The sequence below is a fragment of the Dryas octopetala genome, chromosome 2 (genome assembly GCF_963921425.1).
Source record: "Dryas octopetala chromosome 2, drDryOcto1.1, whole genome shotgun sequence".
NCBI lineage: Eukaryota > Viridiplantae > Streptophyta > Magnoliopsida > Rosales > Rosaceae > Dryas > Dryas octopetala.
Genome location: NC_141367.1, coordinates 5,295,626 through 5,311,984, shown reverse-complemented (window position 1 = coordinate 5,311,984; position 16,359 = coordinate 5,295,626). Strand labels below are relative to the sequence as shown.

The window sequence follows — 16,359 nt, the reverse complement described above, 5'->3', positions numbered from 1 at the left end:
AACATTCATCAAATTCTTGTATGAAAGTTTGTTTTTTAATATTTATTTTTTAACTTTCTTGAGAAATATCTAAGAAAATTGAGTAAAAAGTCAAAGAAATACTAAAAAATCAAGATTTTTTTTTGAATAGTTTATTCGTGGTTTCCCGAGGAAAGGAACACAACCCCATATGGCCATATGGTTGTGGTACATATGGACGTATCCCATTCAATTTTAGTGCGCTCTCTACGTGGAGAGAGTGACTCGGGCAAATGCAATTAATTGGATCTATTTTGGGGATTGGCATTTTGCCTACTTGCCACGTGTCCTGATTAAAACAAAATTCGTACCTCACTTCCCCAATCCTCAATTCCTCATCATCATCATCATCACCATGGACTGATCGCTCCGCTTCCACACCCAAAAGCTCACTCACTCTCTCTCTCTCTCTGCTCGTAACTTCGGCATTTCATCGAATGGATTGCGGGCATGCGCTGCACAGCTCTGCTTCTGCTTCTTCTTCACAACTCCATCGTCACAAGCAATTCAGGTTCCTCCATCACCACCATCAATGCTGTGGACGCCTTGCAGTTGTACCTTTCTTGGGCCACAGAAGTAATTTTCGTCCTCTCTACCTCAAATCCAATACTCTGAAGGTCGTTTGTGGTGTTGGTGTCTCCTCTGTTCAACCCAAGTAAAACTCTCTTTGTCTCATTTTCTTAATTTTCATTTTCTTGCAATTTCAACTAATTTTAGTTCTTGCCTTTTTTGGAGCTAAAGGTTTTTAATTTTTTCTTAATTTCTTGCGGAAATAGAAATTCATTGACTTCCCGAAGTAACTATGATGCATGAACATCAAGATGTCACGACATATTCAACTTTAGGGATGGATATCAAGTTGTGTAGTTAGTGAAAACAGTTTGATTTGATGATTTCTACCCTTTTGTGTTGCATAAAATGTAATTGCTCCATTTGGCAGCAATGTGTCTCCGAGGGGACGACAAAATGTGCATTTTAAGTCAAGTTCTTTGGGGACTGGAAATTTGGAATAGGAAAAGTAATAATAACTTTGGTTTTTATTTTTTATATGGTTGGCAGAGAAGAGGAGAAGGAAAACAAGATGAAGTCTAATTCAAAGTCGGGGAACGACAAGGTTCAGCTTAATATTCGATTGGATCACCAAGTTAAATTTGGTGAGAGTATTGCAATTTTGGGATCGACAAAGGAATTGGGGTCATGGAAGAAGAAAGTGCCTATGAAATGGACGGAGACCGGATGGGTATGCAAATTGGAGTTCAAAGGGGGTGAGCCTATTGAGTATAAGTTTGTGACTGTAAGGGCAGACAAGACTATGCTTTGGGAAGGTGGTGGTAACCGGGTCTTGAAACTTCCCAAAGGAGGAAGCTTTGGGGTGGTTTGTCATTGGGATGCAATAGAGGAGGCTGTGGATTTATTGCCTTTTGAGAAAGAGGAGGATTTGGGTTATAATGGGCCTGCCATTTCTGATACTGTTAGTACTCTAGATGTGGAGACTAGTCCTTTTGTTGGTCAATGGAAAGGGGAGGCAATCTCATTTATGCGGTCGAATGAGCATCGAAACCGTGAAACAGGAAGAACGTCGGACACTTCAGGTCTTCAAGGGTTGGCTCTGAAGTTAGTTGAAGGTGATCAAAATGCGAGGAATTGGTGGAGAAAGGTACATCTGCTGATTGTCTTTTATCTTATTTTTCAAAATCTTTTAGATATTTTCAGTTAATATGAAATTGAATGTTGTCTCAGCTGTTCTCAGATATCATTTACGTTAGCAGTCTCTTAAGGGATACTTATTTTTCTTTTGTTGTGTGTTTTAAAGTTTTATACATTGTTTAAGAAGTTTTGATTTCTTAATTTAAACAAGAAGTTATGCCTATCAGTTGTTTTTATAAAAGCTGTCAGTCATGATGATATCATTATTACTTATTTTTTTCCATCTTTTTCTGCTGAGGGGATTGCCAAATTTTTTTTCTATATTACTTTTGGATTGCAAACATAGCCAATATATATTGTTCTTCATGTTATATGGTCGAAATTTTGGTGCATGTTTTCTTTCTTAATACATAGTTTGTTCAAACTTTTGATCATAAGCTCTGAGAACAGATTTTTGTTTTTTATTTATTTTTCTCTCCATCTAATTGATCGTGGTCATTGACTGCTACAATTGATAATGTCAAGCTGGGCCAATGGAAGGCCGAATTATAATAATATAATAAAACTTTAAAGATGTGGGGGTACTGAAACTAGTAGTCAGGTCCTAATTGTATGAGTTGAATTCCTCATATGAAAAAGACCTTGTAAATGAAGTGGTTTTATTACAATCTGTTGCTCCAGTTCAATAAAATTTTTTAATGTATGTTTGAACTCTTTTATTTTTTCAATTTTTTCAATTTTCTCAATTTCGAAATATTTTTCTTTTCATTGCTTTAATTGTACATCTTCTAATGTTGAAGCTTGAAGTTGTACGCGATCTACTAGTTGGAAGTTCGCAAAGTGAGGACCGGTTGGATGCTCTCATAAATTCTGCCATTTATTTGAAGGTTATTTTGTTATTTCTTTTCCACTTTATATTTTATGTCAGATTTTGCTTGCCTTTCTTAGATTTTCTTCTTAATGCAGTGGATAAACACAGGCCAGATTCCTTGCTTTGAAGGTGGAGGCCATTATCGGCCAAACCGGCATGCTGAGATCTCCAGGCTTATATTTCGAGAACTGGAAAGAATTTCCTGTAGGAAAGATACTTCACCTCAGGTGTTCTTTGGTTGTTTGATATGGATTTGGAATGACCATTGGTTTTTGTGGTTTTTTTTTAATATTTTTCTTATCATGACAATTACCAATTGAGTTATATGTGATTTTTTGTTGAATTAGTCTTCTATATAAAAGATCATCTTATCATATCTATGCCAAATGGACCCTAACTTGAACGTAGGATAAGATTATTTGTTATACATGATGCTAAGGACTTTATTTCCAGCATTTTGATTTATGAGAAATTATCATCTACTGTATTTGTTCAACTAGGTTTTCTTTCTCGCAAAACGTGTGCAGAAGTTTGTTCTTTATATTCCCATTTGATCTAAGTGTATCCTGTTAGTTCCTTTGGTGGCTTAGAGAATCTTGGTTTTACAGTTTTGATTCTTAGATCCAGAAAAAAAGAGTATAAGAAAAAAAGAGGCTAGTTTAAACTTTCATGCAATCTGGACATCAAGTTTCTGGTGATAATTAAAGAAGTTATGTACTGGCTGATTACTTTTGTGGATGGCTGTAGTCCTCAAGAGATGATCTTATGCCATGTCCTATAGTTTCTCTGATTAGTCAAACTGTGTGAATAGTGAGGATAGAATCCATGACCTGGTAATGCTGTTAGTCCTTTAAAAGTGTGCTAGGACTTAATTGGTGCTTATCACTGTAAAGTTGTTGTCCATCAACAAATTCGGTTCAAGTCTCACCACACGTGAGAATGTTGAGAGTATATCCCACATTGGGAATGTTAAGCCCTGTGTTAGAGTATATATTTTTTTGAGCCTCTCCACCCATTGCCAATTGGTTTTGTGTTGGATGCTCAATCTTCTCCACTTTCCAACCCAGATTGTTGTCAACACACTGTAATTCCACAAAACTTAGCCTTTCTCCTCTAGTAAAAAGCACAATGTTTTTTTGATAAATAAAGATGCAGAGGAATATGGAATCAGTAGGAATTTGCTCATCTTTGATCATAATTGTGTATTTAATCCTATCTGCACTTTTTCCTTTTAATTTATAAGTTCATGTTTTGGTTTTTGTTTCTCAATTAATAATTTGATTTCTGCTGTCAGGAAGTACTTGTGGTCCGAAAAATTCATCCATGTCTGCCATCTTTCAAGGCAGAATTTACTGCATCTGTTCCCCTAACACGAATAAGAGACATTGCTCATCGGAATGATATCCCTCATGACCTCAAGGTTATACTTTGCAGCTCTTTTGGTTCATTTATTTCTATTATGATTAATGATGTTTTAACTTTTTTACAATTTTATACATTCCAGCAAGAAATTAAGCATACAATACAAAATAAGCTTCACCGCAATGCTGGTCCTGAAGATCTCATTGCTACAGAAGCAATGCTTGCAAGAGTAACCAAGAACCCTGGAGAATATAATGAAGCATTTGTGGAGCAGTTCAAGATATTCCATCATGAACTGAAAGACTTCTTCAATGCTGGAAGGTTGTGACATGAAAGACATTTTGAAACCATATTTACTATTATTCCTTGGTTGATCTTTGCATAATTTTTCTTTTTTAACGAATAAAAATAATTTTTGGAAAAAGTACTATGGAAGTTAGTTTTAAATGATATCCTACATTGAAATGAACTTCTCTTCAAGATGACAACTAATGAGAAAATAAAACCCCGCAGTGTGGCTGAACGTCTTAAACTGCTATTTATTTTTAGGGCTCTTGTTTCTATTTTCAAAATTCACACAAGTACATGCTACTTTGGATGTGGAATTTCTACTTACTACAATTAAATTATCAAAAAGGTAAGCAGAGGAGAAGTGTGTAGAGCCTTACCCTTGAATTTTCAGTAAATGGTCCTAAGTCATGGTATCGAGAAATCTATTTTATCCAAAGGAATAAAGGGTAGAAAACCCATGAGGGAAATCATGATTGTCCTAGGTTTCTCAGACACCTAGACCTGCAGTATCCAAAACTTTAAGAAGAATTGACCATATATGAACATGTGCAATAGCAGTTTACAGCGGTGTTAAGCATGTGAATTTCCAAACTTTTCTTTTATTTTCTGGAGGATATAAGGAGGTAACTAGACTCTTAATGGTTTTCTGAAGACTAGTCCAACAGGAAATTAAAATATCTTATCCACTCTGTTGTCTAGAATTCACACTTAGGCGCATTTCTCACTTCCTCGATTTTTCAACCAGATTACATAATCATAATCTTTCTGGATATAAGAGTTAAAATTCAAAATAACATGCAACAACCATTAATATATCATCTAGTTTAAGTATGATTTCAGGAATTAGTTTTTCCTGAACTAACCAAAATCTTTCCCTGAAGTTTTAAAATAAACTTCATTCACATGCGTATGAGAATAATTTTGGTAAAGTTGGAGTGGCCTAAGTTACTCTTGACTCTCAGCTTCATGTTTAAAATGGGTGGCTTGGAGCGATTTATCTTCTATTAAGTGTTCTTGTTTTGTTAATGTGCTTTGAGTTACAAGTGGAATTTCAGTGCAGCTGATGTGACATATGGTTCTCTATGTGCTATTGCAGCCTTGCAGAACAACTTGAATCGATCAAGAACTCTATCGATGATAAAGGCCATTCAGCTCTATCATTTTTTTTGGAGTGTAAAAAGGTGGACTTTCTTTATGTCATTTTTCTTCAATTTCATGTATCAGGGTGATTTTATGTTTGAAGCAGGCATATGAAGATCCTTTGGATCTGAATGTGCGAAGTTCAATTAGAGCCAATATTCTAATGCTTATTTATTTATTTATTTATTTATTTTTTGTGAGGTGAATCATGCTGATACAAAATTTTATGCCTAGAGTTGTTAGGCATAAAACTTGAGTACCCAAATTTGCTTATTGTTGTAGTGTGGTCTTTTTCTTTTTGTGAGAGGTAGTGTGGGGTTCATAAATCAAATTGGATGGTGGTTCAATCTTTCATTACATCTAGAGACAATCCGATTCTAAGAAAGGTGTGATTCAAGGAAAAAAAAAAAAAATCTATCCTATTATTAAGAGAAGAGTCTTTGTCATTAAATAATTAAATAATGATTGATTTATTAGGGTTACTATACTTGCCCAAGATAAAAGTTTAGGGTTTGGAGCTTTAGAATAATTATTGATTTATCTATACTGCCCACTATCATTAAATAATTTTAATGACTTATTTATAAACTAAGGTTACTATTCTAGTAATATGTTACCCAACCTACCCATCCCACCAGCCTGCTTTCTCCACATACTTACTTTTCTCCCTCTACTATAACTGCCCTCAAATTGCACATGCATCACGTGCGTGTGATCCATCTAGTTTCATTGAAGATAACAAATTTCCTTTTCAAGAAGACAAGATGAAGGAACTTGATGCAAAGTTTGTAGTCCTTCTTCTTTCAAGCTATCTGTAACTTTCCATAGGTTTTTGTTACCAAAGAGTCCGAGTCATGGATATTCCTTTTGTTGAGCATTAGTCCTACATTGGTTGGGTTAAGTGGCCAGTATATTTATATAGCATATATATATATCTTTTGGGTTTCTCCACCTAAAAGATTAAGCTTTTGGGAATATTGGTAAACAAACAAATTAAATAGTTGGTTTCAACATGGAACCTCACTCTTCAGAATCCTTGCATTAACACTGACCCTGATGTGAGTCTTAAATGACCTTTTCTAGCCTGTGTGGTAGCCAGTGCGTGACTCATTCCTCAGTTTAGTGCATGTGAGTTTCTTGAAAGATCGAAGTTTTATTTAGCTAGTTTGAATGTTTCATACGATAGCCATAGTTCTTTAATTGTAATCTTTGAGTATTTGCAGCGGGAATGTAGAACTGAGTGTTTGGTACTCAATTTTCATCTAGTGCAGAATAATTTGCTGCTCATCTCTTAATTGAATTTCCTTAGTTTTGATGTTTAGTTTGACTGGTTGGTTTTCTTTCCCTGAAGTTTATCAAGCCCTTATCTTGTCCTCATCATTGTCATCATTGAGCCCTATCATAACTAGTGGCGTTGGCTGTATTAAATATATCCCTCATTATCTTGTGATGCATGTTTGCTTGCATGATTCTTTAGACTGAAGTTATATTTAGATAGCTTGAAATTTGTTTCGATGGAGTTGGAGTTTTGTCACTATCCTCCCTTTACCCCAGAAAGGGAAGATGTCACAATTTTGTTTCTTCAAATCAACAGTCATGATTTATGCACGTGGATGGAGTATACTATTCATTTGGAATTTCTGTTGTACCATTTTCAATTGATATTGCCAATTTGAGTTTCATTTGTTGGTGTTGTTCAGTTTATTATGATGGCATAATCTTAAGAGGAAATGTCCTGTTTATTTCCAGAGTTTGGATACTTTAGAAGAATCAAATAAAGTTTTGGGAAATAATGGCACTGATTTGTTGTTCAAGACTATGCAATCTTTGAGTGCCCTGAGAGAGATAATTGCAATGGGTCTTGAAAGTGGCCTTCGAAATGATGCTCCTGATGATGCAGTAGCTATGCGTCAAAAGGTGAGATCATTTTTTTTCCTTAATTATTTAGCAAAAGCTTCAAGTGAAACAATTATTTAATTCATAGTTTGATAATTTTTTTCCTAACGGTTATCTATTTCTTCTTCATCTCTCTATGACTAAATACAGTGGCGTCTTTGTGAGATTGGACTTGAAGACTATTCATTTCTTCTATTAAGCAGGTAGGAATTTAATTTTTGTCATTCATTTACATTATAAATACACGGGAAGTTTAACCCCTCCTGAACTTTAATCTCTATGTCTGACAGTCCAAGTAGTGTCCTAAGTTTCAATTTGAGCAGTCCCCCTTGAACTAAGGGAAAATGCCCCATATTCCTTCTGGTATCACAACCTGCCAAATGCTAACAAGTATGTGACTTTCATGTGATACTGAAGGCTGAAATGATAAATAAACAATATATTAATAAATTAAGACAAAATCAATAAAAACAAAAATACTTTATATCCCATTCTCACATCAAAGCCACAAACCAGTGCTACCTTGACTACCCAGCCTACTTGACTGGCACTTAACCACCGTGGATTTTTGCATACCCACTTTCCACATTGAAACCAACACCCATTGCCATGAGTTGGCATATCCAAAGTCATTGGCATTGTCCTTTGATTTGAACCACCATTGCAGCATAGTGCCATTGTGAACCACCAGTACTGCATCTCTACCAAACACCACACCACCACTTCACCCCAGCTCCAGAGTGGGCTACATTGTCACTGCATCACTGTTAACATCGCCACGTACCCATCCCTGCCTCAGTGATACCCAGTCCAAGACAACCAATGAATCCATACCTCAAAATTCTTCTTCCTTAAGGTCCATCACCAAAATATTCAAGCAATAATTACCGTGAAATATTAAAATCCCGCATATCCATGTCACAAATTTCATCACAGCGAGAATTTCCCACCACTGAGAATATGCCTTCAAGTAAAACATCAATGCAAAGAGCATTAAAATAAGAGATAATTAGGCTTAGGTCCTTTAGAAAAACAGTTTTTAGATAGAGACTTGGATTGCTTTAAAATTTATTAGAAAATCCTTTTAATTCATAATAATTTATAAGAAAATCCTTTTAATTCCTAATAAAGTCTTTTTAATTTATAAGAAAATCATTTTAATTCATAATAAAGTCCTTCTCCGATATGAAGGGTATTTCCCCTTATTTGAAGGGTATTTCCCCCTATTTAAAGGGTATTTCCCCTCTTAGGGTGTAGAGTGGGCTTTGTAGAGGCTGCATATTACGCTCAAAATCTTGGAGTTAAAACCTAACATAAAGCCGTCAACGAAGAAAAATAAAAGGACTTAATTAAAAATCCTAAATCACTACCGGTCTTAGTCTAAGAAAGACTCATAAAATGGACTGGATTCTTCTAAGTCTCCCTTAAAATAATGATCCATGTTCCTGGTACTTTTTTTTTTTGGCCACTATGTTCCTGGTACTTGAAGAGCAAGTATCCTCAGAACTGGTTCTTCCATACAATGGGACAACCATTCATCTAATGGAGTTGATTCCTGTTGTCAATCAACCTCAAATAATGACTGTCCAACTTGAGTTCATCATATGTACATAAACTGATCAATGAAAATTCTTTGTAACAATTTGGTTTCATAGATTACTATTTTTGAGAAAGAATTTCTTATGTAATTATGATCCCTTCTTGTGCTCAGAAGGGACCATTCAATAAAGTTATTGGGTAAAGGCTGATTGGTTGCTTTTTCATGAATAAGAATGTCCTGGTCTTTGTGTTACTCACTGTTAATATGGCGTGGAAGAGAGAGCTGAGGTCAGAGAAGATTTTTTTCTTAATTGTTCTTTTATTTTTGGTTATAAATCTTGAGTATCACATACCTGTTGGCATTTGAGGGTTTGTTCTATTTATTTTATTTTGATAAGAAACAAACTTTCATTGAATAGAAAATACAATTTACAACACGGGACAAGGTGTTTCCTGAAAAACACCCAATTATTCTACATCAAAACAGAAAATCCATAAAAACAAGATAGAAAACTAATTTACCTTAGATAAATAAGCATGAAAAGACCATTTCCTAAAACTGATTACAACTCAGTTATTTCCCCCACTTCCAAGTCATTCAAATTTCTCCGGAACCCAAAATCCCAAGATATTGGAAATGAAGAAGGATCTGAACATGCTAGCAAATCAATGGATTGTTGGGCATTTCACCTTAGTTTAGGGGGACCGGGCAACATTGATCAAGTTAAAATTTTTACGAAGTTCCATTAAATCTATACTTTCTTTTTTCATGAATCATTGGCATATTGGACACTTTTCAATGGGAGACCTCAGCCAACATGTGTTTGGTATCAATTAATTTTATAACAATAAACCAGATTTGTGTCCTTAAATTGCAAAAACTATGAATCTTACCTTGCTGATATATTCTAGTTTAACATTTAGAGCACTGTATTATCATGAACTTATGTGGCAGAAAACTATTATTGTGTGAGTATCATAATAAAAAGTGAAATTTAATCTGGTCAATTAGTCTTGTTTGCAGAGCTAGCAAATAAAGGTTTATGACTTTGAATAACTGCACTATATATATAGCGTATGCTAATTAAGATATCCTGAAAATTATTTTAAAAAAAAATTCTGTTTTTTTTTGTTTCAATTAAATAAAATCTTGTAAATGCTTTCTGTTGATATTGAATTGTCTTAAAATTCATCTCCACCAAACAATAAAAAAAAGAACCGTCTTAAACATCACGTAGAAAAAAGATGTGCAAACTGGACATTTTCTTAGAGAATTGCTGAAAGGCAAAACTTTTTACTTTTAATGTATAAATTCTTGTTTTTCTGTCGACTTTTTTGTGCATAGAATCATAATGGATGACACTAGTGCTGCAAACAAATATACTAATGATGATTTATGATTTAACAACTAGTTTTCCAAGGCTCCGAGCAAGTTGCTCATTGTAAACTTTCTGCATGACATTAGGCAAAAAGACAAATCATTGTGAATTGTATATTGCAATCTGTTCATGCTGGCAAATAGTAGTACTCACCACTGTTAAAATTTTTTAAACTTCCTTTCTCTAGAGATATTATCTTACTATTGTTAGCAATATATTGGGTGTTAATTTGGTTATTGACAACCACTGATTTGGTTAGATTCGTTAATGAGCTTGATGCTTTGGGAGGGGCTCATTGGCTGGCAGAAAATGTGAAGTCAAAGGATGTAAGCCCTTGGAATGATCCACTTGGTGCCCTTATTGTTGGTATTCATCAGCTAAAGTTATCTGGTTGGAAACCTGAAGAATGTGATGCTATTGAAAATGAGCTCCTTGCCTGGAAAGCAAGAGGTCTTTCTGAAATGGAAGGTAACTTTCATATTCTTTTGTCTTAGATTAGTTCTTAAACCATTTAGCTGGCATACTGTTGATAGATTGGTTAGACAGCCCAGTCATTTTTATGTTTTCCTCCTGTTCTATTCTTTAAGGAAGTGAAGATGGTAAAACAATCTGGGGACTAAGGCTTAAAGCTACTCTCGATAGAGCCAGGAGGCTAACTGAAGAATATTCTGAAGCACTTCTTCAAATATTTCCCCAAAATGTGAAGGTATCTTTTGCTCCCTTTTCTTTTTTCAAATAGCAAAAAAGAAAGAGAGAGAAAAGGTTGATGAGACAAAATATGGCATAGTTTACAACAAAGCTTGTATATTCGTATGGGATCTTTTTTGGTGATGATTAACACTTCAGTTTCTTGTTTTTAAAGTTATTGAATCACAATAAGTTTCAGTTTGAAGCAATTTTTCAAACATAGTGCCAAATGTTCTAGGTGTGTATGCTACATTTCTTTCCTGGGCCAATGATGTGGTATTCTATGATAAATCTTCTTTGAGGTTTATCTGTCTCTTTTAAAAGTCAAAAAATGTAAACTGGAATTTCCACAACTCTTGCAGATATTAGGAAAAGCTTTTGGAATCCCTGAGAACAGTGTACGGACATATGCTGAAGCTGAGATTCGTGCTGGGTATGTCTACCTTTTAAATACATCTATTTACATTTGCCATAGATTTTTTAGAGTAATATTGTTTATAGTGGTATTAGACTGTGCAATTGCATTGCTGATTGTATCAGAACTGTTGTCGTCTGATTTTGTATCTACAAATGCTCTCTACAGAGTAATATTTCAGGTTTCGAAACTCTGCACCCTACTTTTGAAAGCTGTTAGAACTACCATTGGTTCTCAGGGTTGGGATGTTATTGTTCCGGGAGCTGCTCTGGGAACATTAGTTCAGGTAACCTCCATGGTCCATCGACTTAAGCTGAAATCATCTTTCTAGTTAAATACTTGCTTTTATTTGCTTTAAAGTTCTTGTTTTCTATCCTTTTTTTTTAAGGAAAAATTAGAGTTTAGTCCTTCTAACATTTCTTATTTGGAAAAAAACTATATGGCTTTTTTTTCCTAAATAAAGCCCTTTGACCATTGCCTTGTCAAAGAAATATGTCATTATTTTTTTATTTTATGAGGGTATAGGGTACAGGTTCACCTCATACCTTCTTAGGGTATAGAATGAGGTTTGGGGAGGCTTCACCCAAAATCTCAGAGTTAAAACCTAATATAAAGCCAACAAACCAGCGCTTGAGGAAGAAATAAAAAAACACTATTGAACACTCGAAAATTGCCGCCAATCACTCGGCGCCTGGTATGTGTGAAAAAAAGTAAAAACTAATGGACCAATATTATGTAACATGGAACGGTTACAATATTATTGGACTTTAGTTAGAATTTTAAAAGCCACAAGACTTTAGTCAGTAAATTGTAAAATTAAAAAACTTGGATGAAAGTTTCCCTTTTTTTTTTTTTTTTATAGTTGAATACGTCCCTGGAAACCTTAATGTTGCACAAAAGCGAACCCTTTCCCACAAATGGTCCAGCTCCTTTCTTGCTTCCTCAAAAAAATTTTGTTCCTCTCGATCCATAATACCCAGAAAACAGCTGTTACAGCACATCTTCCCAGCACCATGCCAAAAAACTTGTTCCTTTCACAGTTATACATAATAATGCCACACAATCAGGTGGAATGACCCAACATAGCTTAGACTCCCTAAACAGTCTTAACCAAAGAGAAAATGCTATTGGACAGTGCAAAAACAAGTGATTCACACTTTCCACTCCTTCCTCACACATCACACACCATTGAGGGGAAAGACAACACAGGCCTTCTCTTCTGAACCATATCACAAGTTTTAATCTTCCCATGAGCAATTATCCAAGTTAACACACATACCTTAGGAGGTACTTTAGCCTTCCATATTGCCGAAGAGGGAATGGAAGGAGAAAGAGAGGGGTTGTTCATCAAATGTCTCGATTATCCTGTCCAATGCTTTGTCTTCTCTTTTGTGTTGTGCAATAAAATTTTGTTTCTTCAAAAAAAAAAAAAAAAAAAAAAAAACTCCCCTGATGATTCTAGCGGCCACCTTCTCCTGTCTGGTCTGGAAGAAACTAGCAATACACCCTCTAACCGAGATAACTAGGATATAAGTTCACGGACTTTTATTCTTGATTATAAATTGTTTTCTTTGTTCATTTTTTTTATTTGACACCACTTGTATGCTTGGGTTGTGCCCTCTTTGCCCTCACTCAGTGAACTTTTTAGTTATAAGAGAAGACTTATTTTCAAAGAACTCAGATGAAGAAATAGAATTAATGAAGATTTCATATAATAATCTCTGACTTTGTATATCACTCATAAAATGTTCTGTATTTACATAAGCTAGTAGCATAGAGAACTGTTTGCCTTGTAGCAATGATTGAGTTCACAGTTACCCATAACAATATAATGCTGTAACTTCAGGTTGAGAGGATTGTCCCTGGGTCAATACCATCAACTTTGGAAGGACCAATCGTTCTTGTGGTCAACAAAGCAGATGGAGATGAAGAGGTTTTTCATTTTGCTTATTCTTGTATTTTTAATCCTGACTGTAATAATGTAATACCATTCAATTACAATTGTTCTCTTATAGTTAATATATCGGGCAGGTAACAGCTGCTGGGAGTAACATTGTGGGAGTTGTACTTTTGCAAGAGCTTCCTCACTTATCTCATCTTGGTGTCAGGGCTCGACAAGTATGTCTTATCTGTTGAAATGTCAAGTCATTAAATGTTTTTGATATAACTATATAATTCCAATCAATAAAATATGATCGTGATCTACAGGAGAAGGTTGTGTTCGTGACATGTGAAGACGATGATAAGGTTGCTGATATACAAAAGCATGTGGGAAAATATGTGAGGTTATTTTTTCTGGATTCTTCTGATGAGTCATTTTTCATTATCTTTTCGAAATTCCATCTTATTATCATCGGCATGCATCATGTGATTGATGCTTTGGTGGTGGCACTAACCCACATCCAACGTGGGAGTTAGACTCTCGCTTGGCTCCCTTCCCCGACCTTCTTAGCCCTCCTTTGAACCACCAAAGAAAAAAAAAATGAAAAAAAGTCAAATGAAAAGTGCCAGTGGAACACTAGCAAAAACAAAATGATGATCTGACATTTTATTTGTTTATTTTTTGTTCGCATGTATGAATTTTTCAGGTTAGAAGCATCTACATCAGGTGTTGATATATATCCTTCATCAAAAAATAGCAATGGCGATCTTGCAGTGAAAAACCTTTCAGGGGATGGTGCACCCAAATTTGAAGCCAATGGAACTCGTGATTCTTCATGGTCTGCTGCTAAAGTGCCATACTTGAATCAGGTACAATTTCGTTTAAATTTTTATTTCTCTCCCCAATTACTCTTCTAAAAGAGTAATGCTATTTGGCCCAAAACAACTGACCAAATTGCTTGGACCAAATGAAGTGGCAGCCATCAATTGGGTGTTTTAATACATACTTGGGCCAAGACACCCAATTGATGGCTGCCACTTCATTTGGTCCAAGCAATTTGGTCAGTTGTTTTGGGCCAAATAGCATTACTCATTGTAAAATGTTAACCAACTTTTTCCTTTGCTCATTGATGTTGATTTTCATCATCAATTATACTGGCTCTGAATATGTTAATAATTGTATCCTCTTCTAGGGTGTATCTTCTGGAGGAGTTTTACTGCTTGCTGATGCAGCAACACAGACTTCAGGCGCAAAGGCTGCTGCGTGTGGTCGTTTAGCTTCTTTGGCAGCAGCATCAGATATAGGTAATTTATATGGTGTTTATCTTTTACATCCTCCCTTTGTGTGTGTGTGTGTGTTTTTTTTTGGTTGGAAAAGAAATCCTCCCCTGTGTTTCAAACAAACTAATTGACATTATTGCCTTTGATTTGCATCACCTATCTAGAACATGTTTTGAGTATATAATTTGGGTATGCATCACAAGATGTTACAAGTTTAACAACAAGCAACAAAAGAAAATGTCAAAACGGTAGTTGGAATCTTGTGCCAACCACCCAAAGAGCCATCTCAACAATGGAGCCCTTAACTTCACCATTGAATGTTCAGCACTTGCATCTATACTTCCAAATTTCCAATCATTGCAATTTCTTTTAAATGAGAAGGATTGCATTAGATACTATCTCCACTAACATCCAATAATCCACCACCTGAATCCCTCTTGTCAACTTCCAAATTTCCAATCATTGAAACTTAATTATTGCTGTATTGCATTAGAGTACTGTAGGAAATTATTGCATATGATCTGCTTACATTTAATAGACAAAGGATGATTGTGGATTTCCTAATAGTAGTGTCAGCTATTATCCTGCATATATTGTTATTCCATTACATTTACTTGAGGATGTTTTTCCATTGGCAGTTTATGGTGACCAAGGGGTACCAGCTTCATTTAAAGTCCCTGCGGGGGCAGTTATACCATTTGGCTCTATGGAATTGGCATTAGAGCAAAGCAAATCCATGGAATTATTCAGGTCCTTTCTAGATAAGATAGAAACATTGAAGCTGGAAGGTGGCGAACTTGACCAACTGTGCTCTCAGCTCCAGGAACTGATCTCTTCCCTACAGCCCCCAAAAGACATCATTGATGGCATTGGAAGAATATTTCCAAGGAATGCACGCCTAATTGTTCGTTCAAGTGCTAATGTTGAGGACTTGGCTGGAATGTCAGCTGCTGGACTATATGATTCAATTCCCAATGTTAGTGCGTCAAATCCAACAGTTTTTGCAAATGCTATTAGCAGAGTATGGGCTTCACTTTACACTCGGAGAGCAGTTTTGAGCCGTCGAGCTGCTGGTGTACCTCAGAAGGAAGCTACAATGGCAATTTTGGTGCAAGAAATGCTTTCACCAGAGTTATCGTTTGTGCTTCATACAGTCAGTCCAACAGACCAAGATCATAACTCTGTTGAGGCTGAAATTGCTTCTGGCCTTGGTGAAACTTTGGCTTCAGGCACCAGGGGTACACCCTGGCGTTTATCATCTGGGAAATTTGATGGGAATGTGCGGACACTAGCATTTGCAAATTTCAGTGAGGAGCTACTTGGTGCAGGCCCTGCTGATGGGGAGGTTATCCATTTGACACTGGACTACAGCAAGAAACCATTAACGGTTGATCCAATTTTCCGTCAACAGCTTGGTCAGCGCCTTGGTGCAGTGGGACTTTTCCTTGAGAAGAAGTTTGGCTGCCCACAGGATGTAGAAGGATGTCTTGTTGGAAATGATATCTTTATAGTCCAGACACGGCCACAGCCCCTATAAAAACTCTGTAACTAGCTTGTAAGCATATTCCTTTAACATTGAGTGCTGCTTAGAAACCAGGTAGCATGGATCTGGGTGAAGCTAAGTATTGGCTGTGGTTTCAATAACTGTGCCATGTTTGTGTACTCATTGTAGACGGAGGCTGTATCCGTCATGTCCAGGTAACACGGTGGAAGAAAGGCTTCTTTATGGTTCTTGCTGAACTTATGGTATATACGAAGTTACGTTTATATGGCTTCTTGAAAGTCAAAAGGATATGATATGTATAATTTATAGTTCTGATGTATTATTGTATGGTCGACCACTTATAATAGGGCTCTGTAATCATAATATTTTTCTTCAAAGTCAAACTAAATACTCAATAAGGCATGCTATGAGTTTTTATCTTATTATGTGTTATTGAAAGAAAACATTT

General features: G+C 35.7%; 1 protein-coding gene across 1 annotated transcript; it reads left to right on the top strand.

Annotated features, from left to right (window-relative positions):
- The first annotated feature begins 354 nt into the window (after window positions 1-354).
- On the top strand, window positions 355-16,354 carry PWD (chloroplastidic phosphoglucan, water dikinase (ATGWD3)). Its single transcript, XM_086230436.1, has 19 exons — window positions 355-673; window positions 1,078-1,675; window positions 2,466-2,552; window positions 2,632-2,763; window positions 3,831-3,956; window positions 4,041-4,219; window positions 5,286-5,370; window positions 7,079-7,246; window positions 7,376-7,428; window positions 10,403-10,611; window positions 10,731-10,849; window positions 11,193-11,263; window positions 11,414-11,531; window positions 13,092-13,178; window positions 13,277-13,363; window positions 13,454-13,530; window positions 13,834-13,996; window positions 14,320-14,431; window positions 15,046-16,354. The coding sequence occupies exons 1-19, from the start codon at window positions 456-458 to the stop codon at window positions 15,942-15,944; spliced, it is 3,588 nt and encodes a 1,195-aa protein (XP_086086562.1). The 5' UTR covers window positions 355-455; the 3' UTR covers window positions 15,945-16,354.
- Window positions 16,355-16,359: the final 5 nt, after the last annotated feature.

What these genes read in the sequence shown, in the direction of transcription:
- PWD (XM_086230436.1), top strand. Translation starts at nt 456, where the DNA reads ATGGATTGCGGGCATGCGCTGCACAGCTCTGCTTCTGCTTCTTCTTCA. An exon ending in GTCTCCTCTGTTCAACCCAA is followed by an intron (nt 674 to 1,077) that starts GTAAAACTCTCT and finishes TATGGTTGGCAG; the next exon opens with AGAAGAGGAGAAGGAAAACA. An exon ending in GGCAGCAGCATCAGATATAG is followed by an intron (nt 14,432 to 15,045) that starts GTAATTTATATG and finishes TTCCATTGGCAG; the next exon opens with TTTATGGTGACCAAGGGGTA.